At 44.2% G+C, this 18253-nt stretch overlaps 2 protein-coding genes across 4 annotated transcripts in view; both read left to right on the forward strand.

Moving 5' to 3' along the window:
- SPAG6 (sperm associated antigen 6) overlaps nucleotides 1-4139 on the forward strand; it is a 26806-nt gene extending 22667 nt beyond the window's left edge. For all 3 annotated transcript variants that reach the window (XM_060192355.1, XM_007525905.3, XM_060192354.1), the window contains 2 exons: nucleotides 1646-1791; nucleotides 2971-4139. In XM_060192355.1, the coding sequence (XP_060048338.1) occupies nucleotides 1646-1791; nucleotides 2971-3040 (216 nt within the window). In that variant the 3' untranslated portion in view covers nucleotides 3041-4139. The remainder of the gene's footprint in view (nucleotides 1-1645; nucleotides 1792-2970) is intronic.
- On the forward strand, nucleotides 3107-17044 carry LOC132539044 (patched domain-containing protein 3-like). The gene is made up of 7 exons (XM_060192657.1): nucleotides 3107-3116; nucleotides 4266-4378; nucleotides 5010-5088; nucleotides 6760-8426; nucleotides 9521-9642; nucleotides 13854-13999; nucleotides 15341-17044. Exons 1-7 carry the CDS (start codon nucleotides 3107-3109, stop codon nucleotides 16837-16839), a joined length of 3636 nt encoding a protein of 1211 aa, XP_060048640.1. The 3' UTR covers nucleotides 16840-17044.
- The last annotated feature ends 1209 nt before the right edge of the window (nucleotides 17045-18253 follow it).

Consider the following 18253-nt stretch of genomic DNA (forward strand, 5'->3'; position numbering starts at 1 on the left):
CTCTGGTACATGTGCTGCTGGGGATTGAACTCTAGACCTCATGCTTGAGAGTCCAACACTTTATCCACTGAGCCCCTCCTGTACCATGAAATAAACTGTTCTTATTTTTTTTTTTTTTATTATTTATTTATTTATTTTAAAACAAATATTTTTTGAATTGTTTATTTGTTATTGGATAGAGACAGAGAGAAATTGAGCACGAAGGGGGAAGTAGAGAGGAGAGGAAGAGAGACCCCTGCAGACCTGCTTCACCACCTGTGAAGTGACTCCCCTGCAGGTGGGGAGCCTGGGGCTTGAACTGGGACCTTGCACTTTTTGGGCCATGTGTGCTTAACCCACTGCACTACCACTCAAACTCCCTATTTTTTTTTTGGCAATAAATTGTTTTTAATTAGTAAAGGTGGTGACACCTGAGTTGAGTCTCAAACAATGAGCGACAGTTGGACAAGCAACAGCTGAGTAGCTCAGCTGGTGGAGCCTTTGTGCTCTGGCTTGTCTATCTATCTTCTCTTGGTCTCATGTGAAACTCTCATAGAAATTTTGTTTCAAGATCAGAAGAGAAAACACAAGTAGAACCTGAACTGGAATTGACATATTGCACCAAAGTAAAAGACTCTGGGGTGGGTGGGATTGTGTGTGTGTGGGGAGGAGTATACAGGTCTAAGAAGGATGGCAGAGGACATAGTGAGGGCTGTATTGTTATATGGAAAACTGGGAAATGTTATGCATGAACAAACTATTGTATTTACTGTCAAATGTAAAACATTAATTCCCCAATAAAGAAATTTGGAAAAAAAGAAAAAGAAAAAAAAATTTTTGTTTCAAACAAGAGTTGGGCAAGTGAGTTGGGCCAGCAAGTGGGAAAGGGTGTGTGCAGGCTGGCAGGGCCTGAGGGGGAGAGGAATGCATACACGAATGCAGGAAATGATGTGGCAAGCATTCTCTGAGTTAGTAAAACTGATGAGAAGGAAACGGGAGAAGTAATTCCGGAGCAGGAAGGTCCTCCGGGCCTGGTTTCATCTCTGGTTTGTAGAGGAGACCTGGAAAAGGTGTAAGCAAAGGAGGGCTCCCCTTCGTCTTCCACAGGTGCCCCAGTGGATCTTAGGCCCACTGCCTTCATTCTGCCTCCACAGTGTACAGAAAGTTAATACATTAAAAAAAAAAGATTGCATTTTTACTACTAGTCAAAACAAATTGGGGCTCACTTTGTTACAGGTATATTGGCCACAAGTTCTCTACATTTTCTCAGATTCAGTAATACCGCTTTTCAGTAGTAACAGTCTAACTTTTTTTTTTTTTCCCTCCAGGGTTATCTCTGGGGCTCAGCGCCTGCACTACAGATCTACTGCTCTGGGTGGCCATCTTTTGTCCATTATTATTGTTGTTGCTGTTATTGTTGGATAGCACAGAGAGAAATTGAGAGAGGAGGGGAAGACAGAGAGGAGGAGAGAAAGATAGACACCTGCACACCTGTTTCACAGTTTGTGAATCGACCCCACTGCAGATGGGGAGCCAGGGGCTCGAACCCGGATCCTTGTACTAGTCCTAGCACTATGTGCGCTTAACACAGTGAGCTGTCGCCTGATCCCAGCAGCCTAACTGTTAAAAAATACTGCAGACATTTTTATGTGCTTCCCTTCACCAGGTGCTGCCACACGATAGCAAAGCTCGGCAACTTTTTGTCACAAGCGGGGGACTTAAAAAAGTTCAAGAGATCAAAGCTGAACCCGGATCTATCCTTCAAGAATACATCAACAGCATTAACAACTGCTACCCAGAGGAAATAGTCAGGTGGGGAAATTCAAAACTATAATGTACTTTGTGTTTTCACATCTAGATTTTACATTTATGGTGTCAGAATTTGGACTTTGAAATACTACACAAGACCAGTGTGTCTTTTTATGTCTCACTTTTTCCTCGCAAATCAAACAATGCTCAGATTAACACGTCTGTACATCAGTTATATCTATGAGACACTTCTGTACTAATCTGGCACGTAGTTTGCTCACAAGTGCTCAAATACAGAATTCAGATTCAATTAGTGATCTCTCCTGTGAAACTGGCTTAGGAAGTGCCCTATTTCCTTCCATGTTACTTTTCTGCCTAAAGCTCGTGTTTGCAGTAGTGACAGTATTACATGCAAGTGACGTTCAGCTGTAAAGAGTTACTGTCTACTTACAGGGAAAGCAAACACTGTTGTTTATGATGTGTACAGGTGCGCGTAGCAGGAAGCTGTTTTTTATTGCCACCAGAGTGATCAACTGAGGCTTGGGGCCTGCACAATGACTCCATGGCTCCTAGTGGCCATTTCCCCAAACCTTTATTTGATAGGACAGAAAGAACTTGAGACAGGAGGGAGAAGGAGAAAGGGAGACAGAGAGAGACCTGCAGTACTTGCTTCACCACTCATGAAGCTTCCCCACTGCAGGTGGGGAGTGGGAGCTTAAACCCGGGTCCTTGCGCATGGTTCCATGTTTGACCGGGTGCACTACTGCCCCCTCTCTTTTTTAAAAATATTTATTCCCTTTTGTCGCCCTTGTTTTATTGTAGTTATTATTGTTGTTGTTGTTATTGATGTCGTTGTCATTGGATAGGACAGAGAGAAATGGAGAGAGGGGGAGAGAAAGATAGACACCTGCTGACCTGCTTCACCGCTCGTGAATTGGCTCCCCTGCAGGTGGGGAGCCAGGGGCTTGACCTGGGCTCGATCTTTACGCTGGTCCTTGTGCTTTGCGCCACATGTGCTTTACCTGCTGTGCTACCTACTGACTCCCTGCCCTCCCTTTTTTTAAAAGATACAGAGAATCAAAAGAGAGAGAGAGAGATGTGAGGCCCGTATTCCTTGAGTATAATTATTTAGGGTTGTGCTTGAGATTTTACTTACTGAATTCTTTCAGAAAAATCTGAATCTCTTGTGTCTACTCTGCCCAATCTCTACATAGAAATCTAATAGAAAACTTTCTTTTTCAGGTACTATTCCCCTGGATATTCCGACACACTTCTACAGAGAGTGGAGAACTATCAGCCACCTACTAAATAAGCAAAATCGTAATTTACTGATTTGCCATTGATTTACAACAGTAGAAAATTTCAGGAGTATAGCTCCATGCATAAATGTCTGTGAAGCTTAAAAAGTTCAGGAGCCGTCTCATCACATCAAAATGATGCTTCTACCCACTTCTCCCTTCCCTCTCATAACCATAATATTCAGAGTTGAAGCCATTTCTGTCTTGCCAGCTTATTTGCTTTCACTATTTATATTCCACGAGTGAAATATTCTTATAATTGCCTTTCATCTGATTTACTTCATTTACCATAATCTCTTCAAATTACATCCATGTAGTAGAGATACGACTCCCATTTTATTTTTTTATGACTCCATTTTTTAATAGCTCACTGGATTAGTATTCCACTGAATATATATATATATATATATACATATATATATATCACAACTTTTTTTTTTAAATGCAGTGTCAGAGACTGAAACCAGTGTCTCATGCATGTGCTTGATCAGTGTGTTGCCTCTCTGGTCCAGTAAAAAAAAAAAAAAAAAAAAGGCTTGCTCTAGAATGAAAGAGTTTCAGAGCCAGAACAGTGCACCACTTCCCCATCCACAGAGCTCCACTTATGTCCATGGGCCCTAGCTCACTGGAAGGACACTCACTCTACTGCTGGGCCACCTTGCCAGCCTCACCACGACTCCTTCATACAGCCGGTCATCCTTTGATGGGCATTTAGCCTGATGACATATTTCAGCTATTACGAATAATGCTATGAAGAAAGAGGTGCAAATATTCTTTCCGATTAGTGTTTGATATCTGTTGGAAGAATACCTGAAAGTGGTATTGCTAGGTTATATGGCATTTCTAATTTTATGTTGGCTTATTATAGTGCTGGGGATTGAACCTAGGATCTCCGAGCCCAGGCATGAAAAGTCTTTTGCATAGCCATTATGCTATCTTCCTAGCCTTCTAACTTTATTTTTTATTTAAGAAATAACCATGGGAGTGGGAGAGACAATTTTGGTAATGGATGCAGTGTGAAACTATACTGTTGTAATTTTCTAATTTGTAAAACACTATTAAATTTTTTTTTGAAAATAAAAACATGCAAATTCAAAGGAAAAAAAAAGGAGCCAAACTTTTTTTTTTAAATTTCTTTATTGGGGGGATTAATGGTTTACAATCGACAGTAAAATACAGTAGTTGGTACATGAGTAACATTTCTCAGTTTTCCACATAACGCTCTAACCCCCCTTCTAGGTCCTCCTCCGCCATCAAGAACCAAACCCTTTTCCAGAGAAGTTGCAGCAACTTATACTCCTTTCAAAGCTGTGCTTGTCATGCTCTTATCTACTCCTCTGAATTCTTGGCGAGTAAAAGCTATTCAAATTAAATTAAAGCAAAAGCAAAAACAAAACAAAACAAAAAACCAAACAAAAAACCAAAAAAAAAAAAAAAATCCAACATTACGCCTTTCCCCGCCCTGCTTTATTACACCACAGCCACCAGCCCCACGTGCCGCCCCACCCTGGGGTGCACCGCACCTCCCCGCCTTCTGTGCGCAGCTGTGGGCGGGCCACTGGGAGGTGGAGGGTGATAGACCATCTCTGGGACCGCGGGCAGGGGACTCAGACCACCCGGCTACCCTGCCCAGGTCACCCACCACCCAGGGCGTCGGGACACTCAGGAGGCGGACACCCCGCAGCGAACCAGCAAAAAAAGTCTCCCGGGACGTAAAGAGCTGAGCGAGGTGGCACATGTCCCTCTAATTGCAGCTCCAGGCGAATTCCTGCCCCGCCACCCACTAGGCAACTGGAAGCCCTGGGTCCGCACCCTCTGTGCTCACTGTGCACCTTCCCACTGCGCCCCGAGGTCTCAGCACCCCCTGCCCTCCTGGCCGCACCTTCACCTCCCCGCTCCCGGAGGGTGCCCACCCACCATCTCGAGGTACTAAAATAGTCTGAGGGGGTTAGCAAATGGGGCACCCTCGGGGTTCCGTCCTAGGCCCCTAACCTTTTTGCTTTCGGTGCAAAAGCAAAAGGTTCTGGTCCAGAAAAACCACCTGCCTTTCCACGAAATCGCTGTAGGTGGGAGCGAAAGGAAAAGGATGTCACCAACCACCAAACCATGGTTTGTCTGCTTAATTTTAACTAGACCGAATGGAAAAGCAACACTTCTACAGATATATGCAAAACAAATATTTATACAAGTAAACATAGAATGGTCCGGGAGGTGGCACAGTGGATGGAGCATTGAATTCTCAACCATGAGTTTGATCCCTAACAGCACATGTACCAGAGTGACTGATGCCTGGTTCTTTCTCTCCTCCTATCTCTCTCATGAATAAATAAATAAATTCTTTTAAAAAAGTTTATCATGGAAAAAGGTTCACTCTATCATCCTTTAAAAAAAGAAAAAAAAAAACCCATTTCCTGGGGGCCGAGTGGTGGCGCACCTGGTTGAGCGCACATGTTACAGTGTGCAAAAGGACCCAGGTTGGAGCCCCCGTCCACACCTGCAGGGGGAAAGCTTCACGAGTGGTGAGGCAGGGCTGTAGGTGTCTCTGTCTCTTTCCCTCTCTATCATTCCCTTCCCTCTCAATTTCTGGCTGTTTCTATCCAATAAATAAAGATAATAATAAAAATTTTTAAGATGAAAAAAAAAGAAAACCCATTTCCTCCCCAAATGTTCTTAATATCGCAGATCCCAAAACACAGTCCTAAACCTTTCTTTTTCTTTTTAAATTATCTTTATTTATTTACTGGATAGAGACAGCCAGAAATCAAGAGGGGAGGGGGAGATAGGGAGAGAGACAGAGAAACAGCTGCAGCCCTGCTTCACTACTTGTGAAGCTTTCCACCTGCAGCTGGGGACCAGGGGCTCAAGCCCGAGTCCTTGCTCACTGGAACATGTGCGTTTAACCAGATGCGCCACCACCCGGCCTCAACAGCTCTAAATCTTCAAAGTCAAGTCTTATTCAGCATTTGACTCTCATTGTTCAATTCCTACCCTTCCTTCCACACTTTTGTAAAAGTAATAGACACACACTTATTTTTTTCAACGGTTTCACTTTGCTAAAAGCTCTAAAAATTTTGTTTCTTTGGCGTTCCCTTCAGAGAATATTTTGGCCAGAGTCACAATTGATCCTAAACATGGCTACAACGAGGAACAAAAGCTCATTTGCAAACTACTCTAGGACACTCCAAGACTAATGTTCACTGCTTGCGAAGCGACTCCCTTGCTGGTGGGGAGCCGGGGGCTCGAACAGGGATCCTTGCACCAGTCCTTGCGCTTTGCGCCACCTGCGCTTAACCTGCCGCGCTACCACCCGCCCCCCTAGTTTTCCTTTTTAACAAGACACTGACTCAGCACTGTGTCTAACAGCAAGAGTCTAAACCACCCATAGAGATCTCACTCAAATTATGGCTAATTAATGCTTTGCTCATATATTTAAAATATTTAGATCCTGTAACCTTACAACGTTGTAAGACCACTATCAGTCACAAAAATAAAAGTGTAAAAACTGTTAAGGAGAATTCAAGAGAATGTAATAATTTCCTGTGCCTTAACGCGCTAAGATATTTAGATGCATTAGATGAAAAGTGCAATTTGCACACATAGATAATGCAATGATAATTATAAAAAAAACCCCACCAAGACATAGTGTAATATGCCTGTAAACACAGAGAAAAAGATTGGTGAAAGGGATTGGTAGTAACTGCGACTGTGTGTAGCGGGGCTGTTTGATTGCAAGCCAGCCTCCTGCCAGTGAAGTGTGACAGCTGCAAGGCGCACGTACATTTTACTCAGCAGCAGGCAGGGCTTCTGGTTCCAGCCGAGCACCCAGAGACCAGGCGCCCCCAGGGGCGGCCTGGAGGCGGGAGGCGGGGAGGGAGCGCGCCCCCAGGAAGCCGCGGGCGTCAGTTGAGGCGGCGCGAGAGGCCGAGACCCCCGGGCTGGAGACCGTTGGGAGCCGCAGGCTGCGCCCCTGGCCGCCCTCTCGCCGGCTGTCCGTCCCCGGGCCTCTGCGTCCCCTTCCTGGAGATGAATCTCAATCGCTCTAATGTGGCTCCTGCGAAGGAATCCGAGATCGAGTCAGACAGGCTGGAGCCCAGGCGCCAATTGGCGAGGCCGCACCCCAGGCCGGAGCCCAGGCCTTTGGGTCAAGACTCTTGGTGGGAGAGCACTGTGTGGACACGGAGTGATCTGGAGGAGCAGAGCGATGTGGGGGTGCAGAGTGATCTAGAGAGGGAGAGTGATGTGGGGGTGCGGCGTCATCCAGGGACGCGGAGTGATGTGGGGGTGCAGCGCCATCTAGGGACGCGGAGTGATGTGGGGGTGCACCGATATGTAGGGGCGCGGAGTGATGTGGGGGTGCACCGTTATCTAGGGGCGCAGAGTGATGTGGGGTTGCAGCGCCACCTAGGGTCGCGGAGTGATGTGAGGTTGCAGAGTAATCTGCGTTCCGAGAGAGATCAGAGAGCGTTGCCCCGGATAGTAGCTGCCCCCATGGTCGCGCAGGCGCCCCGATCGCAGTCAGGGTCGATCCGGGGCCGACCGTCCAAGGTGAACAGGGTTTCGGCTCCTGCAGTACCGCGCCCCGTCGCGTGGAGGCGCGCGCTCCCCGAGTCCTCCAGCCGGTTGGAAAGCGAAGAGTCTCTGCGGCCGCACCTGCTCAGCCCCAACCTGGAGGCGCGGTTGTCCAGATTCTTCCGCGACCTGGGTTGGACGGTGGGTGAACACCCCTGGGTCTTCCTAATGATGCCCCTGCTGCTGACGATCGCCCTGGGCTCGGGCCTGGTTTTGCTGTCCCAGGTTACCGAGAAAGACCTGCAGGAGCTGTACCTGCCGCTCAATACCCGGGCCAGAGCCGAGCAGCAGTTCGTGCAAATGCATTTCCCCAACGAGGACGTCTGTCGCTTCTCCGCCTACAGACAGAGCAAAGAGATCCACTTCGCCTCCATCCTGGTGGTCGCCAAAACCGACACGGTGCTGGATGGGGCCACTATGTCCGAAATCAGGCAACTAGACGACTTGGTGCAGGCTCTGTCTGTCACCCTGGAAAATGGGACCCACGTTTCCTACCAGACCGTGTGCGCCAAAGACATGGGCTTCTGTGAGGCCTCCAACCCGCTGCTGTTCGCTTGGCGGGTGAACAGTAACATGGACCTGAAAAGCCTCACCTACCCCATCCACAACCAGTCGGGCCAGCCCATCGACCTGGCCGGCTATTTTGGAGGAACCACCTTAGGTAAGAGGATAGGAATGAACAAGCTACTCCTGAAGGCCAAAGCCATGCGGCTGATTTATTTCCTGATAACTGATGACAGAGAGTACAGTGAACACAGCAAGAAGTGGTTGGTCAAGTTCCTGGACCAATTTGGGGATATTGTCAAGAGTCTGGCCTTGAAGAACATCCAGGTACCTGGGGCTGGGGGGGTTCTCAAGGGAGAAGGTGGGGGGTGGTGGTTGTAGGGTAGGCCTGTTGTCAGCACCGCAGCCATATCGCGCCCTATTTGTTGGAGCCCTTGATACGGCGGTGGGGTGGGCGTGGGGAGGGAAATTTGCACTGTGTGTGGTACTTAGGTTAGTGTTCTTCAAATTAATCCATGAAAGGATGTCGCAGCTCTATTTTTTAAAATTTATTTTTGGGTAGAAGCAAAGAGAAATCGAGAGGGAGGGGCATGATAGGGAAAGGGAAAGAGAGACACCTGCAGACTTGCTTCCAGGCTCATTAAGCTTTCCCACTGCAGGTGGGGGGAGGGGGTTGAACTCTGGTCCTTGTGCGTTGTAATGTGTGCACTCACCCAGCTGAGCCACTGCCTGCCCCTTAGACGTCAGAGCTCTTAATTCCTTGGTAACAGACTGGTGCAAAACACAAATCGTATGTCTCCTTAAAGTATACTGTGTGCAGTCCATCGTTCGGCAGGTTTAGTTTGGGTTTTGAAATGCTTACTTCTGTCAAAAGCCTTTGCTGTTCCTGGGAGTTCCTGCAAATTTGGTTTTGGCATTCACTGGAGTAAAAGAATGGTGCTGTTGAAAAGGAGAAATATTTTTCGAGTGAGTAGAGTACAATGCCGGCCATGTGTTCTGTAACTGCCTAGCCAGCAAAGTCTGGTGAAAAGAGACACCTACTGAAAACAAGCCTTTGAGTATCAGAATCATTTGAGCTTATATTTTTTGCAATTAAAATGGTAAAAGATAACCACCTAACAAAAGCTTTAAAAAAGTCACAACTTGCACAGTTGTCAATGATTTCAAATTTCCATGTATGTATGTATGTTTAGAATTTGAATAGTTGAAAAAGAAATATTGGAAAGCTTGCCGTATGTTTTTCTGGGGTGAAAAAACAAACATATTACCATTATCTAAAATTAGAATCCAAGTGCTCTGATCTTTTACTAAGTTTAACCATGTTGTTGCAATCAATATGCTGTAGTATTTCCATAGTGTTTGCAAGTTGTACACATGTCCTGGAATTAAAAAGCTGTTGACATGAGTATATTTTGTGGCAGGTGGTCTACTTCACATCACTTTCTAGCCAACTGGAATTTGAGGCAGCTGCTAAGGCAGTGATTCCTTTGTTTTACTTGGTATTCATTCTAATGCTATTATTTGTCATCATATCCAGCTACAGGTAAAATACTTTTATTAGTTTTTTTAAACTCTTATTTATTTATTATTGGATAGAGACAGAGAGAAATTGAGAGAGGAGGGGGAGGTAGAGAGGCAGAGAGGCAGAGAGACACCTGCATCCCTGCTTCACCACTCAGGAAGCACTCCCCCTGCAGGTGGGGACCAGGGGCTTGAACCTAGGTCCTTGTGCACTGTAATGTGAGCACTTACCCAGGTGCACCACCACCTGCCCCCAAAACTCTTACTAGTAATTTATTGTGGTAAGAGATACATAACATGAAACATGGGATTTTGGGAGCTGGGTGGTGCTGCACCGGGCTAAGCACACAGAGTATGAAGCACAAGGACCAGCACAAGGACTGGCATAAGGATCCAGGTTCAAGCCCCTGGCTCTGCATCTGAAGGGGTCTCACCTCACAAGTGGTGAAGCAGGTCTGCAGGTGTCTATCTTTCCTCCTCTCTATTTTACCCTCAAACCCCCCCCCCCTGCATTTCTCTGTCCTATCCAATGGTGGGAAACATGGCCTCCAGAAGCAGTGGATTCATAGTGCAGGCACTGAGCCCCAACAATAACCCTGGAGGCAACAAACAAACAGACAAACAAAAAACCCGTGCCACTTTCAGTTTACAATTCTAGCCTTGCAAAACAGCTCACATAGTAGGGAGCCTGCCTGCCCTGTTCACGTCCTAGCTTGGAACCTGGATCCCAATGCACTGGGAAAAGCTTTGGTGTTGTGTTGTTTTTCCCTCTCGCCTTTGGTCTGTCTATCAGAAAATGATGGCTTAGGGTGGTAAAGCCCTAGTGAGAGAAAAAAAAAATGGCACAATTGAATGACCACAGTCACATGTTGTACAACCATCACAACTACTTGTTTCCAAATATTCTCCATCACCCCAGCAGAAACCATTTAGCAATAATGCCCTACTTGTCCCACTCTCCTACCCCACTCCTGGTCATTTTCCTTCTGCATTCTGTAAGTGTGTGTGTGTGTGTGTGTGTGTGTGTGTGTGTGTGTGTGTGTGTGTGTCTGTTTCCCTAAAGACCTCATGTAAGTGGGTCAGACAATATTGGGTTTTTCTGTGTGACTTTTTTCACTTCCAGATTTATAACTGGGGCTATAAAGGTCCCGATTTCATCACATCCTGATTTCTTTTTATGTCAGTCGTTTGTCTAATTGACCTGGCTAGCATTTCAGTACAATACTGGAATCTTAGTAGTGAAAACAGGCAACCTTCTCTTGTCCCTATTTTGAAAGTAAAAGATACATATGATATATTCTCCCCAAATTTCTAGACATTTCTAAGTGTAAACTTTTCGGATAGTGAGTTATATTGTCAATTTCATTCCTATAGTCAAATAATATACTTCTCTGCATTAAGGGAAGAAGATGATATAACAGTATTATTTGAGGTCACTACCCAAAAACATTACATCTTTAAAAAAGTCTAGAAATTTGGGGAATGAGAATATATCATATGTATTGTCTATTTTTATTTTAATGTATTTTTTAATTTTTATTAGATCACTAATTTGCAATCATTCTTTGATGATTTCTTACTTAAGCTTGCATAGTCCAATACTGTTTGGAGAAAGCATCACGCAAAGAAAGTGCTCATTATATTTGAGCTATGGGTTAAGCGCATGACAGAGCTGTGCACTAGCCAAATGAGCTAATTAGCTGCCCATGATAGAGTGTTGTTGTTTTAACAAGATGAAAGCCTAGCTATGTTAATGTGGTTCTTGTCTGTAGAAGGTTCTTTAAAATTTTTTTTTTTAATATTTATTTTTCCCTTTTGTTGCCCTTGTTGTTTTTTCATTGTTGTTATAGTTATTATTGTAGTTGTTATTGATGTCGTTGTTGGATAGGACAGAGAGAAATGGAGAGAGGAGGGGAAGACAGAGAGGGGGAGAGAAAAACACCTACAGACCTGCTTTGCTGTCTGTGAAGGGACTTCCCTGCAGGTGGGGGTCCGGGGGCTCAAACCGGGATCTTTAGGCCGGTCCTTGCGCTTTGCGCCACCTGCGCTTAATCCACTGCACTACCGCCCGACTCCTGAAAAAGGTTCTTGTGATATGTTACACTTTTGGAGTCAGTAGCTCTGTTTGAGTAGTTGACCTTATCTGCCTTCAACCCGAGCTTAGCTTCTTTTTTCTACTGAAGCATCTAAAGGAAGGTATCAGTTATTTATTTTAAACAGTTAACTACTATTTACATATCAGTAAGTCATTTAAATATTGATGTTATATTTAAAATGTACCTCATTTGGGGAGGCAAAGCCCTGAACCCCAGACTTTAAGTGCTTTCTACATATATTCCCATTTCTGTTGGTTCTGCAAAGAAACAACAAATGCATTTATTATTCTAAATGGACTATATTTCAAACCTTTTTTTGTTGGTTTGCAATTAGTAGCAAATGGTCTAGAGCCCACTTCACCAGTAGAGGGAGATCAAGAGATTATATGAAAAGGGTGTTTTGCTATTTTTGTTAACCACTCTGAAGTTCAGGAATTATTTAGGATTATGTTTATGGGGAGGGGAAGTGGGCGAGGAATTCCTTGGGTACGGAGACTCCCCGGTGGTACAACTTGCACTACATTCGCTGGTGGGTTGCAATCACATCTTTTTGAGCATCAGAGTGGACTAAACTATCTGTTCGGTTTTACTGAATCTTTGTATTTCTTTCTCTTTCTTTTCTTTTCTCTCCTTTTCTTTTTTGCCTCTAGGGTTATCTCTAGGCTTCTGTGCCTGCACCGCAAATCCACTGCTCCTGGAGGCCATTTCTTCCCATTTTGTTGCCCCTGTGGTTTGTTGTTGCATAAGACTGAGAGAAATCGAGAGAGGAGAAGATAGAGAGGGGGAGGGAAAGACAGACACCTGCAGACCTGCTTCACCACCTGTGAGGCGACCCCCCTGCAGGTGGGGAGCCGGGCGCTCAAACCGTGATCCTTACTTCAGTCTGTTGGCTTCGCGCCTTGTGCGCTTAACACGCGGTGCTACCGCCTGGCCCACCTGAATCTTTATATTTCTAAAGCTCTAGTTGAAGGACTCGTGCCTGTTTGTTGCTGATGTTTTTATTTTTGCCACCCGGGCTATTTCTGGGGCGCAGTGCCTGGACAACTCTGCTGCTGCCAGCAACCCTTTTCCCTGACTTTTAGACAAGAGGGTGAGAGAGGGGGAGACAGAAGATAGACACCTCAGCACTGCTTCCCTGCCCGTGGAGCTTCTGTACTCCTCTGTGGTGCTCAAACCTGCATAGTCGCACATGGTAATGTGTGCACTCTACCAACTGAGCACTTGCTGGGCTGGAATTAGTGCCTTCCTAGATGTATCAGAATCATGAGGATTATGTAGTAAAAGTCCAAATATCCAATGTCTTTGCTTTTTCTTTCTATTTTCTTCACCTTCTCTTCCTTCTCCTTTTAAAAAATTATTTATAGATTTAATAATGATCGACAAGGCCATAGGTTAAGAGGGGTACAATTCCACACAATTCCCACCACCAGAGTTCCATATCCCATCCCCTCCATCAGAAGCTTTCCTTTTTTTTTTTTTTTCCCCCCTTCGGTAGTATGGACCCAGGACATTATGAGGTGCAGAAGGTGGAAGCTTCTGTTAACTGCTTCTCCACTGGACATGGACTTTGGAAGATCAGTCCATCCCCCTAGCCTGTCCCTATCTTTCCCTAGTGGGGCAGGCCTCTGGAGAGGTGAGGTTCTAGGACACAAAGGTGAGGTTGTCTGCCCAGGGAAGACAGCTTGGTGTCACAGTAGCATCTGCAACTTGGTGGCTGAAAACGCATTAAGATATAAAGCAGAACAAATTGTTTAGTAACAATTTCCTCCTCCTATTTTTTAGGTAGAGACAGAGAGGCAAAGAGTGAAAAAGACCACATCACCAAGGTTTCCGGGCTCAAAGCTGGGTCGTACTCATGGCGAGGTATCACAGTCTCCAAGTGAGCAATTATGCTGGATCAAATAACCCAACCTTTTATGTTATCTCCTTTTTTTGTTTTGTTTTGTTTTGTTTTGTTTTGTTTTTTGTTTTCCCTTTCTCAGGTGGTTTGGATAGTTCCTGGGAATAAAAGGTCTCCTGCAGAGTTATGGAAGTGTTTGCCTAATAGGGTTTTTAATAAGTGTCCAAATCTGGAATGTTAGGAATTTCAGTATGGAAACTACCACAAATCCCATAATGTCTCCTTTCACATTTGCAGGGTTAACTGTATACTAAACAAGATGTGGGTTGGAGCCTTTGGAGTGATCTCTGTTGCCCTGGCAGTGGTGACCAGCTTTGGTCTCTTGCTGTACACTGGGGTGCCAGTCATGCTCACAGTTGCAAATTCACCATTTCTAATCCTAGGTGAGTAAAACAAAACTCGAGGCAACTCACCGTGTGTGTGTGTGTGTGTGTGTGTGTGTGTGTGTTACGGAAGGAAGTAGATAAGGAGAGGAACCTCGACTAGATTGGCTCTACAGACCCGAAGTTAGATGTCAGAAAAGAATTTTATCTTTAAAGTCGGAAAGATATGGGATCTCAAGGAGAGAAGAAAATGTCAAGAGACATGAACAGGATATATATATAATATCCCCCCCAAATGAAAAGCTGCTGAAAATGTCAAAAAAGAAGAAATTAACATCTCAATAAAGGAATGGAAATTAAATCACTCCATTTCCCACAGCCATCAATAACAGCTTTTTAAAAATCTTTTTTTATTGGGAGTCGGGCTGTAGCGCAGCGGGTTAAGCGCAGGTGGCGCAAAGCACAAGGACTGGCATAAGGATCCCGGTTCGAACCCCAGCTCCCCACCTGCAGGGGAGTCGCTTCACAGGTGGTGAAGCAGGTCTGCAGGTGTCTATCTTTCTCTCCTCCTCTCTGTCTTCCCCTCCTCTCTCCATTTCTCTCTGTCCTATCCAACAACGACAACAACAATAATAACTACAACAATAAAACAACAAGGGCAACAAAAGGGAATAAATAAAATAAAATAAATTAAAAAAATTAAAAAAAAAGAATTGAGGCCATCTCCTTCAATGTTAGGGAGATGTATTAAAAAATCTTTTTTTATTATCTTTATTTACTTATTGGATAGAGACAGCCAGAAATTGACAGAGTGTGGGGGGGTGATGAGAGAGACACCTGCAACACCGCTTCACCCACTTGCAGAGCTTTCCCCCTGCAGGTGGGGACTGGGGGCTCAAACCCAGGTCCTTGCACATTGTAACATGTGGACTCAACCAGGTGCGCCACCACCCAGCCCCAGTAACAACTTTTAAAAAGTGACTTGATCTGGGAGTTGGGCGGTAACACAGTGGGTTAAGCGAACATGGTGCGAAGCACAAGGACCAGCATAAGGATCCTGGTTCTAGCCCCCAGCTCCCCACCTGCAGGGGAGTCGCTTCACAGGCGGTGAAGCAGATCTGCAGGTGTCTGTCTTTCTCTTCCCATCTCTGTCTTCCCCTCCTCTCTCCATTTCTCTCTGTCCTATCCAACAACAATGACATCGATAAGAACAACAACAACAATAATAACTACAACAATAAAAGAACAAGGGCAAAAAAAAAAAGGAATAAATAAATAAATAAATAAATATTTTAAAGTGACTTGATCTAAGATTTTAGGAGACAAGGAAAAGTTTGAATTAGTCTAATGCAAGCTTTAATAGGTATTTCTATGCCTGAAGATTCTATCTCTCGTTAACAGGTGTTGGCGTTGATGACATACTTAGCATGATTTCTGCCTGGCAAGAGACCAGCTTTGTGTATAACACAGGACAGCGAATGGCCGATGTCTATTCAAAGGTGGCAGTGCCCATTACAATTAGCACCATCACCAATGCCCTGACACTCTATACAGGGATTATGCTCCCCTTCAAGGGCATCCAGTCCTTTTGCATGTATACAGGAACCTCCCTGATCTTTTGTTATTTTTACAACATCACCTGCTTTGGAGCAGTTATGGCCTTAGATGGCAAAAGAGAAAAAGTGTGTGTACGGTGGTTGAAAAAATCAGGAAGAAACCCTAACCAAAAATGTGCCTCCTTAAAAAGGCTGTGGTGCCCATTAGATATTGTTGACAAACAAACTAATACTCATCCAATGAATTTGTTTTTTCGAGATTACTTCGGTCCCTTTCTCGTCAACCCTTGGTGTAAGATCTCTGTAGTGATTCTATACATTTTGTATATGGTCTGCAGTATATACGGATGTTTTCAACTGCAGACAGGTTTAAACCTTAAATTTCTGGCAAGTGATGTTTCCTATGTCACACTCTATTTTAATGTGGATAAAGAGTATTTTTCTCATTATGGCCCCAGGGTTATGATTATTATCACGGAAGCTATTGCCTACTGGGATGAAGCTACCAGGAAAAAATTGAAAAGCTGTCTGAAGGTCTTTGAAAAGAGTGACCATGTAGATGAGATTCTTACAGAGTTTTGGTTATACAGATATATAGCCTATATGGAAGCAAACCAACTAGATGCTAACACTAAGAATAATTTTATAAAGAATCTTCGAGATTTTTTTAAAGATGCTCCATATTTTCAGGATGATATCAACATTACATCATCCCAGGAAATTATTTCTTCCAGAGCCTTCATTCAGACTATGAATATGTATTCTTCCATGGATAAGAAACACTTGTTGACCCAGTTTCGAAGTATAGCCCAAAGATGTGAAATCCCCCTAATGGTGTATAACCAACTGTTCGTACACTATGAGCAGTACACTGTAATTGCAGGCTCCACAATTCGGTACATCATCATTGCCTCTGCAATAATGCTCCTCCTCTCCTTGTTTTTAATTTCTCACCCAGTGTGTACCTTTTGGGTGGCTTTTGCCATTGTTTCTATGGTTATAGGAGTCATGGGTTTCATGGCTTTCTGGAGAGTCAGTCTTGATTCTGTATCCATTATTAGCCTTGTCATTTGTGTTGGGTTTTCATATGGATTTTCTATAAATGTAGCCTGTGTTTATATTTCCAGTTCCAAGCCCTTAGCAAACCAGAAATCCATTGAGACATTGTATTTACTAGGCTACCCCATGTTACAAAGTGTAGTTTCATTAATATTAGGTCTGTGTCTCTTAACTCTAGTTAAAGCATGCATCTTCAAGGTATTTTTAAAGAGTATGTTGCTTGTTGTGGTATTGGGGGCTGCTCATGGCTTAGTTTTTATCCCAGTATTCTTAACCTTTTTTTGAAGGTTTTTTTTTTTAAAGACAATAAATACACATTATGTATTGAATTAAATGAAATTGCAAAGGCCTTTCACTTAACATCTCCATTTGGTTTGGCATAACATTAAAGATAATCAGAAACAGATATGATTTGATAATTTTTGTGTTTATGTAAAATATTTGTGTAAGAACATTAGCTCTGAATAAAAAGGACAGTAATGATGAAATATTTAGACTGAAATATTTAAACTTCTGTTTGTATATAAACACAGAACTAATGTATCAGAACTCCTGAGCTTATCATGAATCTAAGCACATCTAGAAAGAGTCCTTTTACAGTAATATATAGGCCATAGTGAAGTGTCTATTGAATAGGCAGATAAATTAAAAGTTATTGATATGACATATGCCTGAAGAATAGTCAATCTTTATGAACCAATGAAAAATAGTGAAACAACACTGATAATTGTGGTTCTCGAAGAAGTGAGAGACAGTATAGCAGAATACATTTGAAGAAGGGCTAAAATATATCAAAGTGCATATGTACACTGTCTGAAGATACTCAAATGTTGACTAGAAAGGGCTGGGCAGTGGTGCATCTATAAGAATTCAGATTCTTTTATTCTGACCCCCCCTTCTCAGGCGCCCTGGGTGGGTCACTGGAGGTGGGGTGTGCAGTTCACCTAGACACCAGCCTGGGACCACAGATGGGCGAGCCCAAGCACCAGACTAACCCGCATGGCCACCCACCAGGGCGTCGGAATACACAGGAGGTGGACACCCTGCACCGACCCAGCAAACTGTCTCACCCAGTCATTGACAAAGGAGTCAAACCTGACTTTAGCGGGAGAAATAGGTCGTTTATTATTATTATTTTTTTAAATACCATTTTATTAGGGGCTTAATGGTTTAAGTACAGTTGTTGATGCACGAATTCTATATCTTACCTCCCTGTAACAGGTGTCTGCAAGACACTCTCTCCTCCAACTTGGGTCTTTGTCTACCATCACACACCAAGACCCCAAAGTCCTCTCTGCCACCTCCCTGCCCCTCCTTAGGTGCAATACAGCAAACCCAAGCCAAGTACTTTCCCTTTCTGCCCCGGGTATTATTTCCTTCCTTCCTTCCTTCCTTCCTTCCTTCCTTCCTTCCTTCCTTCCTTCCTTCCTTTCTCCTTCTCCTTCTTTTCTTCTTCTTCCTTCTCCTTCTCCTTCTCCTTCTCCTCCTTCTCCTTCTCCTTTTTTCTGAAGACAGAGAAATCGAGAGGAAAGGAGGATAAAGAGGGAGAAAGAGACACACCTGCAGCCCTGCTTCACTGCTTGTGAAGCTTTTCTCATGCTGATGAGGATGTGGGGCTTGATCTTGGCGCTTTGTGACATGCACTCTACTAAGTGAGCCACCACTCACCCAGCCCCTCTGTTCCTGTTCCACCTCTGAA

This window comes from Erinaceus europaeus, chromosome 6, assembly GCF_950295315.1.
Source record: "Erinaceus europaeus chromosome 6, mEriEur2.1, whole genome shotgun sequence".
Lineage (NCBI taxonomy): Eukaryota > Metazoa > Chordata > Mammalia > Eulipotyphla > Erinaceidae > Erinaceus > Erinaceus europaeus.

Excerpts from the sequence above, each read along its gene's own strand:
- LOC132539044 (XM_060192657.1), top strand. Across the intron at positions 5,089-6,759 it reads TGCCTTTCCACGAAATCGCT|CCAGCCTCCTGCCAGTGAAG; the intron begins GTAGGTGGGAGC and ends TTTGATTGCAAG. Across the intron at positions 14,000-15,340 it reads TTCACCATTTCTAATCCTAG|GTGTTGGCGTTGATGACATA; the intron begins GTGAGTAAAACA and ends TCTCGTTAACAG.